We start from the raw sequence: 20,306 nt of genomic DNA on the forward strand, positions 1-20,306 counted from the left end.
TATCAGCCTCTGTCTTAAATCATTTAAATGGGCAACAGAATATATTCAGACTAAAAGAACCCTCACCTCCCTTCTTTGTTAGGATTAAATCAACTATCTAAATTTTAACTTTCCACACTCTTCAAGGTCAATGTATGTATTAGATCAGAATATGCAAGGTCCTGCCTGGAGTCTGCAACACTTCCATGGTCACCTTCCAGCAGCCAAATCCAGAGAACCAATTTCAAAAGACGTTTGCAGTCCAGGATACAAGTGGTGAGATTGCGACAGCAGCTGAGGGCCCATTGTTAGGTGCCCATGGTAGCCTTTCACAGAAGGCAAAGCAGCTTTATAGTCTGTCAAAATTTTTAAGAATTTCAAATAATTCAAAATATCATGAATAAATAAAAATTAAATCAATGGTCATTTATAAACTAATAAAATTGAAGGGAATGATTAAAAAATTTTGAAAAATTATTGAAGTCTCATAAAGGCACTAGAGATAATTAAAACATGAAACTATTTTTTAAAAGTATTTCCCCTTTGCCTTTTCCATCTGCAAACTGTGAATCTCCACTGAAATCAAAAGAATTCCAATCTGATATGGAGTTCAGCAACTGAGTGCAATGGCAGATGCATGTTTGTATCTGTCTGAAACTAACTTCCATTGTATTTGCTGTACTGTTGGTGACAAAGCCAACTGCATTAAACCCATTGTTATTAACAGTTGCATGTGACTGTACTTTATCAGTTCGCTTTCAGTTTCTTACTAGTCACAAAATTGACCATATTGATCTGCTATCAACCCGTCCCATTAAATGACTGCACCTCTTGCAGCTCTTTGGCCATCCTATTCTCTGTTACTTACTTCAGTAGCACTTCCGTTGCTGTGCCTTGTTGCATTGACTGCACTAATTGTGTCTACTTCTAATGGATAGCATCTAATCTTCAGATTCTATTGATTCATTACTTGCACACCATCTCAAAGGGTTCATTCACAAGCACCAAGCTACTTTTTAAATGAGTGCTCTTATGTCCAACTTGGCCCCTCTGCTGCTATTGTTGATTTCTGGAGTTTTGTTGTGCTTTCTAATTGCCCCAAAAATCAAATTATTGATTTCATTTCTCACCCATAACCTATTTCAACCGATTTACTGCTGAAACCCTCATTACTTCTAGAATGAACTGTGTGAGTGCTCACCTTGTAAAATACTGTCTCCAGCAATGGCAGACCATGACTAATACATGATTCTGTAACTCAAAAACTTCCTCATTCTCATCAGTTTCTAACAAATTCTACAGAGTCATCATTTCCCAAACAGGTTGCATAGTTTCAATCGGTGATCCCCATTCTTTTCTGTTAGCTAAATAAACCATTAATTATTAAAGCTAAGTTTTCCTAAAATAAGGATGAGGAATTGTATCCAGGTAACTAGCATACTTGTCTGCCACGGGAGCCCAACTCATTAAGTAAAGACACAAGTGATGCAGATGCTGAAAATCCAGAGTAACACACAAAAAATACTTGAGGAACTCAGCAGTTAATGCAGCATCTATGGAAAGTCATTAACAGTTGACATTTCAGATTGAAAATCTTCATCATGATTAAAAAGGAAGAAGCCAGAACAAGAAGATGGTGGGAGGGGAAGGAGTACAAGCTAGAAAGTGATAGGTGAAGCCAGGATTGTGGAAGAGGGGTTTGTAGCAAGATGCTGGGAGGTTATAGGAAGAAAAGGTCATTGGCTGAAGAAGAAGGTATCAGCTAGGAAAAGGGATTGGTCCATAGGAGAAAGGAAAGGAGGATGGGCACCAGGGAAGGTGATAGGCAGGTGAGAAGAGTAAAGAGGGGAGCCAGAGTGGGGAATGGAAGAAGAGGGAAGGGGAAAATTACTCGCTTACAGTAATCAATGTTCATGCCATCAAGCTGGAGGCTACCCAGAGGAAATAAAAGGTATTGTTCTTCCAACCTGAGAGTAGCATTACAATGACAGTAGAGGAGGGCATGAATTGACGTGTCAGGATAGGAATGGGAACTGGAATTAAAATGTCTGGCCATCAGAAAATCTTGCTTGTTGCAGATGGTCCCCCCGTTCTACATTGGGCCACACCAATGTAGGGGAGGCCGCATCAGGATTACCAGATACAGTAGAGGACCCCAACTGATTTGCAGGTGAAGTGTTGCCTCACTAGAAGGACCGTTTGGGGCCCTGAAGGGAAGTAATGGAGAAGATGAACAGACAGGTGTAGCTTTTCTTCCACCTGCAGGGATATGTGCCGGGAGGTCAATCAGTGGGGAAGGGATGAACGGACAAGGGAATCATGGAGCATGATCCCTGCGGAGTGGAAAGTGGAGAGTGAGAGGGGGAGGTTAAGGTGAGTTTGGTGTTAAGTAGAATGTGCAAAGAATAATGTGCTGGATGCGGAGGCTCGGGGGTGGTAGGCGAGGACAGGAGGAACTCTATCCCTGTGAAGATGGATTGAGGGCAGATGCCCAAGAAATGGTGGAGATGCAGGAGAGGACAGTATTAACTAAAGCTCAGATGACTCAGATCCATTTTAGTCTCTCTGAGATATTTGCAGTCCTCCCCAATATCTATTTTATCCTTCTACAGAACCTTCTCAAGAATCTGACATCATGGAGAATGGGGTCAGGTCAGTTATATAAATATGCTAGCTGCATGAGAATTGCCTAATACAAACATTACTTTACGTAACACACCAGTATGCTATGCTTAAACCATTAAATAAGCTGCTAAACTATATAATATCTCATTATCCTTCTAAATAAATGTCTAAATTTTAAGGTAGGCAGCATTAATTCAAGATAGGACAAAGAGAAATCAAATAAATGTACCCACCATCACAGGAAGTGCCAATTCTTTTTAAAAGATGCTGCTGTTTAATCAGCATACAACAGCGTGGTCCCTATCTATTAATGTATTAACTGTGTGCCACATATGGTTTTGAAAAAAGTTAAATATTGCTCAATATTCTTAGAAATTTTACTAGCTGCATGAGAATTTTGGATGCAAAAACAATGGATTCCTATCTTATGAGTGTTTGTTATGAGGGTTGGTTTACCTCATTCGATGTAATCTTACCCTCTGCCTCAATTAGGGAAATAAAACCATCAATAGTTTTATGCAGCACTGGAACAAGTCGCCCACTTTAATTCTTGGCAGACATCTGTGCTTTGTTCAGGACATGAAGTGAAAAAAATGCCCATATTTTAGATAGCACATTAATTTAAAAATATCCTTAACATAATTTAGGTAGCTTCCCCTATTGAAATAAAATTCCAAAGGCAAGTTATAATTTGGAACGAAATATTAAATCAGAAAATGTCCCAAGGTGCTACAGGCAAGCAACTGGAGCAGAATGGATTTCAGATCCCTGGGTAATGGAAAGAAAAATCTGCTAGATTTTCTGTTCCTGATCACTATAAAAAATAGAACTGGGCACATCTGCAAAATGGAAGTCACCACTAATGAATCTACCAAAAGGACTACTACTTTAGTGTGTCCCAGAGTGCAAAGTTATTCCAGAAACCACAACTATTTTTGGTATAAAATTGGGGAGGGGAAGGGAAAGAAGGGGGTTACTCTATAGTGTAAGCATGTAACGGGAAGATATTATTAAAACTTTTAGTGAAGATAAACCTTTTAGCAATGGGTAAACCATTTAAGACAAGCTAGCAAAATTAATGCAGATTATTCAGATTCTGGTGATTGATAAATATTTACCCGACATGTCCTTTCTGGAATTGGTTTATCACGAAGAGCCTGAAGGGCTTTCATAGCAGCATTGTGTCTAGCAGCTTGACGAGTCCGTCCTTCTCCAATAAATTCCGAATGACCCACAAGCAACTGGACATAAAATAATTTGGGAGTTGGATAATGGTACCTGTGTTGAGCAAAAGTCAACAAACATATTTTGAGACAAGCAGAACTCACCTTGGGTTTGTTAACAATGATCACTTTGTTGCACCATGCAGTTCTTGTGAACTCTGAGACAATTAACAATTAAATAACAGTTGATTGTTGCCAGCTGGTCTTGTGTTTGTAACTGTAGATAAAACAGAGCATTTATTTGGGTGCCAGTGGGGTAGGTATATGAAATCTCGGCAAACTTATTGGCAAAATATCCAAGTGGAGACTACCACACCCCAGCCACCCCAAGAGGAAGATGATTTTTTAAAGAAATCTGTTGTTGACAATTGTCATAAACAATTAGAGGCAGCATCCATGGAATGCAAAACATTCTTGTCATTGTTGGCCTTGTAATTTAATCAGTTTCTCTCAACCTTAATAAAATGTTACATTGTTAATGCTCCAATATGCAAAAAAAATTCTTTGCTGCAAAATTCAAGTCAAACTCTCTCTCTCTCTCCCCCCCCCCCCCCGTGAGAAACCAACTACATGCTAAAAGTGGCCTATATTCAGCAATTATCCAAGTAGCAACTCTTCACATCTCGAGCCCTGATATTACTTATAGCTTATTTCAACCACAAACTCATTGAATAAACACAGGCAGGAAAACAGGATCACTCATCCCCTCAGCCTATTTCAGTACTCAAGTTGACTTGCACCTCTACTACCATTTGACTGAAGTTCTGTATTCCTACATCCAAAATATCTTTCATACATTTATAACAACCTCTTCACACTTAACAAGTAGCACAACTATCAAGGGTATCATAAAATCTCAGTATTCTGAAGAATAAAGCATCACACTCAGCCTACACTTGAAATGAAGTGGAAGCTGGGAAACAGTACCACAGAATAAAAGCAAGAACTAACAGGGTCCAGGACAGCTTCTTACACCAGGCCATCAGATTGATTAATTCAAGCTGACACAACTGTATTTATAAGTATATTGACTGTTCTGTTGTTTATCTTACTGTACGTACTGCTGTTACAAATTACTACAAATTGCACATTGAACATTTAGATGGAGATGTAACATAAAGAATTTTACTCCTCATGTATGTGAAGGACGCAAGTAATAAGGTCAATTCAATACATTATAAGCTCCTGTGTGCAAGAACACACTGAGGATCAAAGACACTTAATGATGATTTAAGGTGTCTTTACTTTATTCTACTGAATCTGTGCAGTTCAACTCAGTAAAGAGATGGTTGTTTGCAATTTGCTCACTCATTTCCAGTTCAACAGACAAGCACTTGAATGGAACATGATGCTGCCAACACTCCGACATATTAGAAATCGTTGAGCTGGTGTGTTGAAAATGCATGACGATGTTATCGCAGCTATTTTAAAGGGAGTCCAATTCCCAATTCAGACAGAATTAATCTCATTCTTAAAGTTGGAATTTTTTTTAAAAATCATGGATTTTAAAATATATAATCAAGAATATGGACGTATATATTTTTCTGTTGGCAACTTTTCAGAATTTAAGAGGAAAATGCCCAAAAGACCTCCTCTTCCAGAACTAATCGATCATATACAATGCTTATTAAACTACTTTTGTGTCATAAACTATAACTCTTGCGCAATATTTCTCCGCTTATTCTTGATGGTTTAGTTCAATAGATGCATGAAGGACTCTGCTTATTTCTCTGCTGTCTTATTTTATGCTCTACAACAATTCAACTGTGAAATCATCAAAATTATTTTTGATCTTGCTTTTACTCAATGAATAAAAATAAAACCGAGGAGAATAAGCAGAAATTCTGACAACATTTGTGCACTATCCATTGATGTGCACAACTGAGATTCCAACTGCTTACTTGACCTAAGGGAGATTTGAGACCATCTAGTCTAAGTTTTGTTGAAAATAAAATATTTACAATAAAACCCTGATAATCTGCTGTCCTACCAATTAGGAGTCCTGATGGCTTGGCAACTGGATTACTGGGTGACGCTCGCCACATTCTTTTTAAACTCAACAAGGCCCCATTTTCTACACTTCTTTTAAATTCCAATTAAACTCGTCAAGTTTTGTTTCCTGTATTTTCTTTAAATTCACTTGATTCACTTAAAACATTTTTATACTAGCGCACAACATCGAAAAGAAAGAAATTATAAGTGTCTTGGGATATTTCTAAGAGTACCATTCAATAGTCTGTTAAAAAAAAAAGTCCCCAGGGCTATAGGAGTTTTAATTTACTTCTTTGTCACTAAGGTAGCTTGTTGCTGTCATACTCATTGCAAAACTTCAAATACCATACACATCCTTAATGAAACTCGTATTCGCATTTCCCCCCAAGATAAATCTATTTGTAATTCACACCCAGCCCTACCCCAAAGCTGAAAAGAAGTCAACACTCTTAAAATTTTATTTATTACTATTTCTGTATTTTTTTGTATTTGCACACCAGTAGTCTGCCCTCTTGGTGCAGTCTTACTCCATTACGGTCATTGGATTGATTTCATTTCTTGAGTATGCCCACAAGAAATGAATCTCAGAGATGCATATGGTGACATAGTTGTACTTTAATAATAAATGTACTTTCATCTTTTACACACTGGAGCTCCAGCTTCCATGGTCCTTTCCATCTCACTGGGGATCTGCTCCCACACTCTCATTGGACTGATCATGGCTTTGGTTCATGAATTTTCCTTAATCAGACTGAGATCAATTTCCTGTGCTCCCTCTAAACTTACTGAAAAGTTTTGTTTAATACTCTATAGTATCTAAAAATGGTGAATTAAAAGTATATTTTGATAGTTAGAAACAAGAAACATCCGATTGTCTAGAAAATCTGATCATCCAGGATCAGAGTGCAGCGTGTACAGGTTGATTGGATTTTTGCTCTGTATCGGATCTTAATATAGAAAACTTAATATGGCATACTACTAGATGCAATAACATAAATTAAGAGCATAAGACATAAGAGCAGAATTAAGCCATTCGGCCCATCAAGTGCTTCACCATTCAATCATGGTAGTTGGTTTCTAACCTTATTCTCCAGCCTGCTCCCCATAACCCTTAATCCCTTTACTGATCAAAAACCTTCAAATCTCTGCCTTAAATATACCCAATGACTTGGCTGACACAACACTCTGTGGCAACAAATTCCACAGATTAACCAACTGCTAATAGAAGAAATTCCTCATCGCAGTTTTAAAGAGTTATCCTGAGGCTGTGCCCTTCAATATGAAGATGAAAATATCCTTTCCACTTCCACTCTATCCAGGTCTTTCAGGATCTAGTAGGTTTCAATGAGATATTCTCACCCTTCTGAACTCCATCGAGCACAGGCAGGCCTAACAGCATTCTCATACATTGTGCCTTTCATTACAGGGATCGTTATTAAATGTGGGTTTGTGTGACTGAAGATACTGGACTGCTGATGCTGAGTTCATAATTTATGTGCAACATATATGATATTGTTTCTTCTATGCTATACTTAACCAGAAATTGACTGGAGGTGTAGTCTACGTCATTTATATTGCATTTTACACCATGCATGTTGTGACCAGAAAAGTCCATCATAAAATGGCCGAGTAACACAAATTACATTGAAATGCTCAAACCATCTGCACTCTTACTCATATTATCCACCCATCATCTCCAAAGCTGTTGATGATCTGCATTAGTAAGCATGGGTACCAGTTGTATCTTAAAATGATCTTCTTTGTTCTCAAACATCTCCATACTTTACCTCTTTTTCTTTACCTCTCTTTACGTAATTTCTTCTGTCTAAACTTGTGGCTCTACACCCACCCCCCAACCCCATCTAATTCCAGACTCAAACAACTCCAATTTTCCATCTCCAACATCCTATTCTTCCCATGGTCTCCACTTTCTTTTCAAACTCCCTTGCCTCTCTACCTTTCTCTTCTGCTTCAGTACATTTTTTAATCATTTATTCTTTGATCAAGCTTTATTAGCCAATTACAGTAGATTGACTCTTTAACCACTGACATTCACAGCAATCATCAAGTTTAACTAGTTTCACATTGCTTCTTCTCGCTGAAGGATTAGTAATTTATGGCCCTACACGTCAACGTGTTAATTCAGCAGTGGATTACATCAACAAATAATGTGTCATAACACTGAGAAGGATCTTTCAAAGATTATATATTTCTACTTTTGATCATTTATGGTTCAACAGGGATTTAGAAAGTGCTGAATTAGATTTAATCCGTAATCCCAGAGAAGAATCAATAAACAACCCCTATCAATCAGAACAAGGGTCAAAGATTTTCCCAAGGTTTTGGTTATTAGAAAATTGAGCACCTATAGCAAGAGGGTTGAGCTTTCAGAACAACAAAGTTAAATAGGCAAGCAGCAAGTGTTATCAAACTGTGGGAAGTGATGAAATTGCAAAGTGATTATTTCTTAGCCGGAAAGACAGGACATCAAGGATTTTTCCAAGCAACTTCACAGTTTTAGGCCCCTTATCTAAGAAAAGGTGTACTGGCATTGGACAAGGTCCAGAGGAGTATCATGAGAGTGATCCTGGGGATGAAAGGGTTAACATATGATTGCGGGTTTGATGGCTGAGTACATGTTTAGAAAAATGGTCTAGATACAGTGGATGTGGGAATCCTTCCTATTGTGGGTGAGTTTAGAACCAGAGGGCATAGATTCAAAATAGAGGATTGTCCATTTAGAACAGAAATTAGGAGGAATTCATTCGCCAGAGATTGATCAATCTGTAGAATTCATTGTCGTAGATGGGTGTGGAGGCCAAGTCAGACTACTTCTGCTCCAATGCCTCATGGTGTTAAAAGAAGTTTCACCACATGAAAAATATCTAAGCAATGATTATTGTGCGTAATATGCAAGATACATCAATCAACATATCCAAATCTGAACATCACCACTATCTTTTACACTCACAAGTGGAATGAAGCAGTTTAAAGGTACAAAACTTGAATAGATTAGTTTAGCCCAAATGCCTTCAAAGAGATCATAAAAATATTTTCAGAGAGACAGGTAAAACACGTGAGATTCCACAGAGGCATGAAATCCAGAGCACACAAAGTACTGGAGGAACTTAGTAGGTTAGGCAGCATCTATGGAAAGGAATAAACAATGTTTTGGGTCGAGACCCTTCATCAGGACTGGAAAGGAAGGGGAAGGAGCCAGAATATGGTGGAGGGGGTGATAGAAGGGGAAGGAGTACAAGCTAGAAGGTGATAGATGAAGCCAGGTGGGTGGTGGAGGAGGATAAAGTGAGAAGCTAGATGGTGCGAGGTGGAAAAGAAAGGAGAAATTGGATAGGAGAGTGGATGATGGGAGAATGGGATGGAGGAGAGGCATCAGAGGAAAGTGAAAGGGAAGAGGTAAGAGGGGAGCCAGAGAGGGGAATGGAAATAGAGGAAAGGGGGAGGTGGAAAAATTATTTCAGTTTGAGTGATCAATGCTGTCAGTTTGGCGGCTACCTAGATGGAATATGATTTGCTCATCCAACCTGAGAGTGACCTCGTGGCAGTAGAGACCATGAACTGACATGTCGGAACAGGAATGGGGATAGGAATTAAAATGGTTGGCCACCAGGAAATTCTGCTTTTTACAGATGGAGCTGAGGTGCTTGACAAAGGAGTACTCCAATCTACTTTGGCTCTCAGCAATGTAGAGGAGGCCAAAATCGAGAGCTCCAGTTACAAACAGGCAGCCCCAACAGATTCATCCACAACAAGCACTTTAATTCCAATCCCCACTCCCAATCCAACATATTGGTTCATGGCCTCCTCTACTGCTACGATAAGACCACCCTCAGACTGAAGGAGCAACACCTCATATTCCGTCTGGGTAGCCTCCAACCTGAAGCATGAACATAAACTTCCCTAACTTCTGGTCATCTTTCCACAGCCCCCTTCCTTCTTCATCAATTCCCACTCCGGCTCCCCTCTTATCTCTTTTCTCCTTACCTGCCCCAACCTCTCCCTGTTGCCCCTTCTCCTTGTTCTTCTCCCATGGCCCACTCTCCTGCACTATCAGATTCCTTCTTCAACCCAAGACCTTTGCACCTATCACCTCCCAACTTCTCACTTCAACCCTTCCTCCACCATTTACCTGGCTTCACCTATCACCTTCTAGGCTGTACTCCTCATCACCCCACCTTCTTATTTTGACTTCTTCCCCCTTCTTTTCCAGTCCTGATGAAGGGCCTTGGCCCAACATGTTGACTGTTTATTCCTTTCCATAGATACTATCTGACCTGCAGAGTTCATCCAGCATTTTGTGAGTGAAACACTGCAGTTTCTGTAATCAGGACAACAAACATTGTTTGCTGGGGGAAGGCTGTGTCCAGCAACATCTGTGGAAGGAAATGAACCGTCATTGTTTCAGGTCAGAACACTGCACCACAGGTTCCCAGATTTCAGTATGCTATTATGATTCCCGAGTTATGCTGTCCATCAGGTTGGTATAGAACAATACGCAAGATTCTTACGTCATTTAAGGGTGTGGTTGGCGTAATTGCACTTGTGAAAATATACAAAGTAAGAAGGGAAAAAAAAGCCGCATACTTTTTCTACATGTCAACATAAAATTCAATGTCAACATAAAATCAAATTCAAATTTATTGTCACCTGGCTATACATATATACAACAAAATGAAAAAGTGTTCTTTTGGACCATGGTGAGCCCACAATACAGTGCCTGGAAAAAGCATTCACATCCCCACCCCTTGGAAGTTTTCATGTTCTATTCTTTTACAACACTGAATCACTGTGTATTTAATTTGGGTTTTTTTGACACTGATCTATAGAAAAAGACTTTCGTGTCAAAGTGAAAACAGATCTCGACAAAGTGATTTAATTAATTACAAATATAAAAACATAAGAAATAGGAGTAGGAGTCGGCCATCTGGCCCATAAAGCCTGCATTGCCATTCAATAAGATCATGGCTGATCTAGCCATGGACTCATCTCCACCTACCTGCCTTTTCCTCACAACCCTTAATTCTCTCACTATACAAAAATCTATCCAACCTTGTCTTAAATATATTTACTGAGGTAGCCTCCACTGCTTCATTGGGCAGCGAATTCCCCTAGTTCTAGTATCACCTACCAGTGGAAACAGCTTTCCTACCTTTATCATAACTATCCCTTTCATGATTTTGTATTTCTATAAGATCTCCTTTCATCCTTCTCAATTCCAGTGAGTACAGTCCCAGGTGACTCAATCTCTCCTCACAGTCTAACCTACTCATCTCTGGAATCAACCTGGTGAACCTCCTCTGCACCACCCCCAAAGCCACAATAAGGAGACCAGAACTGCACTCAGTACTCTAGATGCGGCCTCACCAGTACCCTATATAGTTGCATCATAATCTCTCTGCTCTTAAATTCAATCCCTCTAGCAATATAAAACACAAAATAATTGATTGCTAAGTATTCACCCCCTTTCAAGTCAGTATTTAATAGATGCACCTTTGGCAGCAATTACAGCCTTGGATCTATGCGGATATGAGTCTATCAGTTTTACACATCTGGACATTGCAATTTTTCCCCATTCTTCTTCAGAAAACTGCTCAAACTCTGTCAGATTACATGGGGATTGTGAGTGAAGAGCAACTAAATATCCACAAAGAAAAAAGACGAAGCATGATGATAAGCTAGCTAATAATATAAAAGAGATTTTTCAGATCTATAAAAAATAAAAGAGGCAAGAGTGGATACTGGTCCACTGGACAATGACACTGGAGTAGTAATGGGGGAGGCAAAGAAATTGCAGACAAACTAAATAAGTATTTTGCGTCAATCTTCACTGTGGAAGACACCAGCAGTATGCCAGAAATTCAAGAGTGTTGGGACAGAAGTGAGTATAGTTGCCATTTCTCAGAAGGAACTTGGGAAACTGAAAAATCTGAAGATAAATAAGTCATCTGGTCCAGAAGGACTACACCCTGGGGTTCTGAAAGAGGTTGAAGAGATTATGGAGGCAGTAGTAATGATGTTTTAAGAATCACTACATTCTGAAATGGTTCCAGAGGACAAGAAAATTGCAAATGTCTCTCCACTCTAAGGGAGGGAGGCAAAAGGAAGGAAATTATAGACCAGTTAGCTGAACTTCAGTAGTTGGGAAGATGTTGGAATCCATTATCAACAATGAGGTTTTGGTGTACTTGGAGGCATGTGTAAAGTAGTCCAAAGTCAGCATGGTTTCCTTGAGGTGAAAGATTGTCTGTCAAATCTGTTGGAATTCTTTGAGGCAGAACAAGCAGAATTGACAAAGGAGTCAGTGGATGTTGTTTACTTGGATTTTCAGAAGGCCTTTGACAAGGTGCCACACATGAGGCTGCTTTACAAGTTAAGAGCCCATGGTATTACAGGAAAGATACTAGCATGGATAGAATATTGGCTGACTGGCAAGAAACAAAAAGTGGGAATAAAGGAGAACTATTCTGGTTGGCTGCCAGTGACTAGAGGTGTTCCACAGGGGCTGGGATTGGGACCGCTTCTTTTCATGTTATATTTCCATGATTTGAATTTCGCAAGTGATGTCTTTGTGGACAGGTTCACAGATGATACAAAAGTAGGTGGAGTGGCAGGTACTGTTCAAGAAGCAGGGACTCTGACTGAGGACTTGGATTGGGAGATTAGGCAAATAAGTGGCAGATGGAATAATGTGCAGGGAAGGGTACGGTCATGCACTTTGACAGAAGGAATAGAGTATATTTAAAGCAAAGGTTGATAGGTTCTTGATTAGACAGGGCATCACAAGTTATGGAGAGAAGGCAGGAGAATGGAGCTGAGGGTGATGTCTTATGATTATCAAGTCAACTCTGCAATTTCCAGGGATGACTCTTCTAATAAAAAGAGCAACTCATAATCCTAAACTGAAAATATTTCTAAACATGCACACTCCACACAAAAGTATCTTAGATTAAGACCAAATCCAGGGTTTTTGAACTGTGAGGAAGAGCACTAGCTGACTACTCTGTTACCACCATCAGAGAGATTGCCACCTTTTTATGCACATCTCATATCTATTTCTGCTCTCTAAGTGTCTGCAACAAGCAGAAAGCCATCTTCTATTTTCAATGAACTTGTTTGATAGCCAAAAATACAAAGAACTATACAAAAAAGCAACAAAAAATTAAGAGCATAGCTAGTTTCTTAAAGTTTAAACCCTTTTACAGTAATTAAAGATTCCAAGTGAAGGTCCGCCCTACAAATATAGAAACTTTTGGCTTTCATCAGAATGGATGAGTAAGCCGTAAAATTGAAGAAACAAAACAGCCTGGCCTGGAATCCCAGTCCTGATAAAGGGTCTCAACCTGAAATGTCAATTGTTCATTTCCATCCACAGATGTAGCCTGATCGAGAAACATAGAAAACTTACAGCACAATACAGGCCTTTCGGCCCACAAAGCTGCACCAAACATGTCCCTACCTTAGAACCAGCTAGGCGTTACCCATAGCCCTCGATTTTTCTAAACTCTGTGTACCTATCCAGGAGTCTCTTAAAAGACCCTATTGTTTCCGTCTCCACCACTGCCACCCACAGCCCATTCCACGCACTCGCCACTCTCTGTGTAAAAAAACGTACCCCTGACATCTCCTCTATACCTGCTTCCAAGCACCTTAAAACTATGCCCTCTCATGCTAGCCATTTCAGCTCTGGGGAAAAAGCCTCTGACTATCCACATGATCAATGCCTCTCATTATCTTGTACATTTCTATCAGGTCACTTCTCATCTGCTGAGTTCTTCCCAGGATTTTGCATACTATTCCATATTTCCAGAATAGAGTCATAGGAAAATACAACACAGAAATAGGCCCTTCAGCCCATGTGGTCCATGCCCAACTATATACTGCCTACTCACACAAACCTGCACCCGGACTGTAGCCCTCCATACACGTATCACCCATGTACTTATCCAAACTCTCAAACATTGAGATAGAAATCACATCCACCACTTGTGCTAGCAGCTTGCTCCACACTCTCACAGTTCTCTGAGTGCAGAAGTTGCTCCTTATCGTCCCATTAAGCTTCTCACCTTTCACCCTTAACCAATGACCTCTCTAGCTAGAGTCCCATCGACCACAGTGGAAAATGACTGATTACATTTACCCTATCCATATCCTTCAATTTTGTATACTTCTATCAAATCTCCCCTCAATCTTCTGTGTTCCAAGGAATAAAGTCCTAACCTATTAAATCTATCCTTATAACTCAGGTCCTCCGGTCCCAGCAACATCCTTGTAGATTTTCTCTATATTCTTTCAATCTTATTTACATCCTTCTTGAAGGTGGGTGACCAAAACAATACTCCAAATTAGGCCATAAGAAATTAGAGCAGAATTAGAGCCACTTGGCCCATCATATCTTCTCTGCCATTCCATAATGGCTGATCTATATTTCCTCTTAGCCCCAATCTCCGCATTTCCCTTGTACCTCTTCGTGCCCCGAAATCTATCGATTTCTGCCTTAAATATACATGGACTCGGCCTCCACAGCTTCCTGTGGCAATGAATTCCGTAGGTTCACCACTCTTATACAATTTCAACATAACATCCCATCTCCTATACACAATATGAAGGCCAATATGCTAAAAGCTTTCTTTATGACCCTATCCATCTGTGCTGCCACTTTCAATGAATTAAAAGGCCTTGATAGAGTGGATGTGGAAAGGATGTTTCCTACAGCGGGAGAGCAAGACCAGAGGACACAGCTTCAGAATAGAGGGGTGTCCTTTTAGAACGGAAATAAGGGGGAATTCCTTTAGCCAGAGAGTGGCGAATCCATGGAATTCTTTGCCTCAGGCAGCTATGGCGGCCAAGTCATTATGTATAGTTAAGGCAGAGATTAATAGATTCTTAATTGATCAGGGCACGGAGGGATACAGGGAGAAGGCAGGAGATTGGGGCTGAGAGGAATACTGGATCAGCCATGATGAAATGGCAGAGTAGATTCGATAGGCCAGATGGCCTAACTTTGCTCCAATATCTTCTGGTCTTTTTATGGACCTGTATTCCCAGATTCGTTTGTACAACCACACTTTTCAGTGTCCTACTGTTCACTGTACAAGACCAGCTGGCTGACCTTACTGAGGTGCAACACCTCACACTTGACTGCATTAAATTCCATCTGCCATCTATCAACCCATTTTTCCAGCTTGTCCAGACCCTGCTGCAAGCCAGGTTCGTCTTTCTCACTCTCTACTACATCCCTCAATCTTGGTGTCATTCACAAATTTGATGAATAACAATGGACCCAGCCCCAATCCTTATGATACTCCACTGGTCACAGGGCTCTAGTCAGAGAGGCAACCATCTGCTATCACTCTCCAGTTTTTCCCACAAAGCCAAAATCTAATCCAATTTACTACTTCATCTTGAATCATAAGCAACTAAACCTTCCTGACCAACCTCTTATGCAGGACCTTGTCAAATGCCTCGATAAAGTCCATTTTGTCAACACCTGCTGCCTTGCCCCCACATCAATTTTCCTGATAACTTTCTCGAAAAAGTCCAACATTGGTTAGACATGACCTACCACATTATTTCTAATTAGTCCATGTCTATCCAAATACTCATATACATGGTACCTTACAATATCTTCCAATAACTTTCCCACTACTGACGTCAGGCTCACTGGCCTAAAATTTCCTGGTTTTGTGGCAAAGTTTCCAAATGACATGAAGGTAGGTGAAGGGGTGCAGAGGAAGCAATGGATTGCAGATACACTTAGGCAAATTGAAAGAATGGGGGGAAAAAGTGGCAGATGGAATGCAGTGTTATGAAATGTATGATAATGCAAGATGTTCACTACACAAACTTCAGTCCCCTACCTGGTCTCACTCCGTATTAAGAAATCAAGTATCGTGCAAATACAAACACTTTTGTCAGGGTGCTGTCATTGACTATAACACCACCCTAATCAATAAGCTACAGAACGTGGACCTCTGTACCTCTCTCTGCAATTGGATTCTCGATTTCCTAACTGGAAGACCACAATATGTGCGGATTGTTAATAATATTGCCTCCTCGCTGACGATCAACACTCGTGTACCGCAGGGATGTTTGCTTAGTCCACTGCTCTACACTCTCTATACCCATGTCTGTATGGCTAGGCATAGCTCAAATACCATCTATAAATTTGCTGATGATACAAGCATTGTAGGTAGAATCTCAGATTGAGATGAGAGGGCATACCAGCTCGTTGAGTGGTGCTGCAGCAACAACCTTGCACTCAACCTTACCAATAAAGAGGTAGTACTGAGCAAACTTGCAGGTCGGAAGATTGTTAAGTCCCCTAGTCCAAATGGAATGCATCCCAGGGTACTTAGAGAAATGGCAAAAGTTATAGCAGAGGTTTTGGTGATAATTTACAAAAATTCTCTGGACTCTGAGCAGGTCCTGGTGGATTGGAAGATAGCAAGTGTCACACCACTGTTCAAAAAATGGATGTAGGCAAAATGCAGGTAACCACAGGCCAGTTAGTTCAACATCTGTAGTTGGGAAAATGCTTGAAGCTATCATTAAAGAAGAAATTAGCGAGGTATCTGGAAAGAAATGTATCCATGAGGCAGGCACAGCATGGATTCAGGTCCTGTTTGACAAACTTACTGGAGTTCTTTGAGGATATAACAAGTGCAGTGGATAGAGGGGAACAATTGGATGTTATTTACTTGGATTTCCAGAAGGTGTTCAATAAAGTAGCGCACAAATGATGTATCCATAAAATAAGGATGCAGAGAGGTGGATGTGATGTATTAGTATGGATAGAAGATTGGTTAACCAATAGAAAGCAGAGAGTTGGGATACATGGGTGTTACCCTGGTTGGCAATCAGTAGTGAGCGGTATGCCGCAGGGATCGGTGCTGAACCCGCAACTGTTCACGATATACATCAATGATCTGGAAAAGGGGACTGAGTGCAGTATATCTAAATTTGCTGAAAATGCTAAATTGAGTGGAAAAGCAAATCATGTGGAAGATATGGAGAGTCTGCAGAGAGATATAGATAGATTAAGTGAGGCATCAACTTTGGAAGGAAAAATGCAACCAAGTTTCACTAATGGCTACACTATCAAAATATTCTGTGAAACCATGCTCTGAGCTCATCTTACTGAAAGGTGGAACAGGTTCAACAGGCCAGGTGGCCTACCCCTGCTCGCATTTCTAATGTTCTCATGTTCTCCACGTCAGTAAGACAAAAACAGCTGATTGTGAACTTCAGAAGGGGCAAGACAAGGGAACATGAACTAATTCTTGGAAGGATCACATGTGCAGAGAGTGAGCAATTTCAAGTTTCTGGGTGTCAATGCTTTTTTTGAAGAAGATAGCAATTTTGGATTCTGAGAGATCCTATTTTTTTCTTCTTCCCAGATGAGGAAGAGAAAGTTATTACTTCACAGCTGAAGTAATTTTCTATCAGGCTTCCTTTTAGAAATCTCAACAGCAACTTATTCCACAGATTTCCTTGTTTTTGAGTGGCTGGATGCCCTCATCAGACTCTTGAGCAACAAACATTCTTCTGGAGGAACTCAAAGGCTTGAGCAGCATCTGTAGAAGGAAAGAAATTGTCAACGTTCCAGATCAAAGAGTGGAGAGGCACGATGGCCAGTGTGGAGAGGAGAAGAAAGGGGTCTTCCCTTTTCCAACTCTTGTTGAGCTGGTTCTGCATCAGTACAAGTAGATAGTGTGCAAGGTGAAGATCGTCTATGGGTGAAAAGACCAAACATACATCCACAGATAGCTGACTGCCAAGAAGGGGAAACTGTTATAAAGAACACAGATTGTTTCTGATTGCTGGAAGATGCACAAAAAAACTTCTCAGCCTCAGTCCCATCTTTCACAAGAGTGTCCATTCCATTCCACAGCAAATATGAGATAAATACAACTGCCTTTCTTTCAGCAGCATAGATCAGAAAAGCTACTTGGCTACTGCTTGCAACTTGAATGTTTGTTATGAAACTCTGCTCAATAATTGTTGCTCTACACAATTAAAATTTGCAAATTGCAGGCAAAACCTTTTACGTTCTTGAAAGTCAAAAACCTGTCTTATTGTAACACTTTCAAAGAAACATCAAACTATTTTCCTCCAACAATCGTAATATGTTCAGCCTAGGCTTGCATTAGAGGTATGGTGACATTTAACATGACCTGAACTGCAGGTGCTGAAGTGGAACAGGCACAAAGTAAATTAACTTAACCAACCTTAAAAAAAACAGAATAGAGTTGAAATTTCAGGATGTTGCCCTTCATGCATGAAGAGTGTTAAAAGAACTGTCTGCTGGGAAAACATCATACAGTCAAAATAAAATATACTAGTTCAGCATCAGAACATAAGACTAATGATTTCGTGGTCAACATTCTTGCGGCAGTTTCAAACACGATGGAACTCTAAGATATGTAAAGGAAGAATATAATGACTACCCTAATTCTTTTACAGAGGAGTTAATAAATTAAAAATGAAGATACAAAGTACAAATTAATTTCCATTTTATATGAAAGAAATCGGAAGAATTTAAAAATCTGAAACCACAATAGTGGAATCTGTGACATAAAATGCACAAGAACCTCCCAAGAAAAATCGAAAGGTAAAGGCTATGAATTTTAATATACTGGTGGACAACATATAGGAGCACCATCAAAAAACACGGTAAGCTTATGTTACAGATGGCAATGCAAAAAATATATTATTTTGATTTTATTTATATACGTCACGGTAACAGGCACTTCTGTCCCATTGAACCCATGCTGCCCAATTACACTATGCGACCAATTAACCCTTACATATCTTCGGAATGTGGGAGGAAGCTGAAGCATCTAGAGGAAACCCACGTGGGCATAGGGACAACGTACAAATTCCTTACAGACAGTAGCAGGAAGATATTAAGTGTACTTTACCTCAGTGGTCATCACTGGTGATAGAAATTGTAATTATAGGCCAAAAGATGAACGCAATGGAAGTTACTTGCAGATAGTCCTGAAGAAGCTATTAAACCTGGGACAGGTAGATAAATGGTTTCAAATGAATGTATGAATATTTGGAGAGAAAATATGGAAGTGCAGAAGGATACAGATTTTCCGAACTTTGCAGCAAATGTAATACAGCACAGGAAAGGGAGGATTAAACAAGAAACCACTGACTTTATCTTACTTAAGGTCTTTCGGAACTATGGTCTAAAATGTGGCATTTGAAAAAACACAGAGCATCCAAAGTAATAAGAGTCATTTAGGACAGGAACCTTCAATCTAATTCATCTGCATGGACCAAGAATCCCATCTCGATCAGTCTTATATGCCTGCTTAAAGATTTTAATGATTGGCCAACTTTATCACATGTGTATCAAAGCACAGAGTGAAATACAGTGTTTGCGTTAAATCAAATCAGTGAGGTTTGCACCGGCAGCCCTCAAGTGTCACCACGCTTCCAGCACAAACATAGCATACAGTCTGCCCTCCTCATCCATGGGTTCTGCATGCACAGATTCAACCAACCGCGGATTGGGAAAACCCAGAAGTTCCCTCTCCAGCACTTGTTGTTTGAGCATGTACAGACTTTTACTACTTGTCATTGTTCCCTAAACAATACAGTATAACAACTACTTACTTAGCATTTACATTATATTAGGTATTATAAGTAATCTAGAGATGATTTAATGTACACAGGAGGATGTGCATAGGTTACCGCGGATCGGGAATCGAAAAAAAAACAGAAGTTCTCTAAGTCGGAATAGGTACATCGGTATTACTTAGCGTCAGTTAGTCAAACGTTTGTCTTAGTATATATTTTACCTTTCTATGCATATAAAACACTTAAGAAATGTATTTATTTCAATAATTAAACCACTGTGTTGCTTAGTAATAATTGTAGCTTTCATCAGGGTAGGGCTTCACATGCTCCATTATTCTCACTTTATCCTTTAAAATTGTTCCAATTGTTGACCGACTGTAGCCTAACACTTTTCCAATGACCGATGGCGTTTCACCTCTTTCCGATCGCTTTATTATTTCCACTTTATTTACAATCGTGATCATTTTCCGGAACAGAAACACTGCAGGAGGCTGGTCTCGAGCTTTGCTGGGTACTAAAGTCCACTTCACTGAGACAGGTTAAATAAAGTCCGGAGCTCTGCCGGATCCTAAAGTCCACCGACTTGGGTATCCACGTTTTTCGGTATCTGCAGGGGGTCCCAGAAACAATCCCCTGCAGATAAGGAGGGCCGACTGTACTCACTATCCACTAACCCTACTGTATGTCTTTGAAATATGGGAGGAAACCAAAGCACTTGGAGGAAATTCATGCGGTTATAGAAAGCACAAACTATAGATAGTGACGGGAATTGAACCGTAATCTGAAAGCTGGTTATTCTACTAAATACTGGGAATAAGACAAGCTTTCTCAATCAACAATATTCTAAAGGAAAATAGTTAATCAGCTACGGAATAA

At 39.9% G+C, this 20,306-nt stretch overlaps 1 protein-coding gene across 7 annotated transcripts in view; it reads right to left on the reverse strand.

The window, feature by feature from the left end:
• The window catches only part of stau2 (staufen double-stranded RNA binding protein 2), a 325,427-nt gene that overhangs the window by 190,141 nt on the left and 114,980 nt on the right, over positions 1-20,306 (reverse strand). For all 7 annotated transcript variants that reach the window (XR_009514472.1, XM_059982913.1, XM_059982922.1 and 4 more), the window contains one exon: positions 3,723-3,882. Coding sequence is in view for 6 of the 7 variants with exons in the window: in XM_059982913.1 (XP_059838896.1) it covers positions 3,723-3,882 (160 nt within the window). In the remaining variant the exon portion in view is untranslated. The remainder of the gene's footprint in view (positions 1-3,722; positions 3,883-20,306) is intronic.

This window comes from Hypanus sabinus, chromosome 1 (genome assembly GCF_030144855.1).
Source record: "Hypanus sabinus isolate sHypSab1 chromosome 1, sHypSab1.hap1, whole genome shotgun sequence".
Taxonomy (NCBI): Eukaryota; Metazoa; Chordata; class Chondrichthyes; order Myliobatiformes; family Dasyatidae; genus Hypanus; species Hypanus sabinus.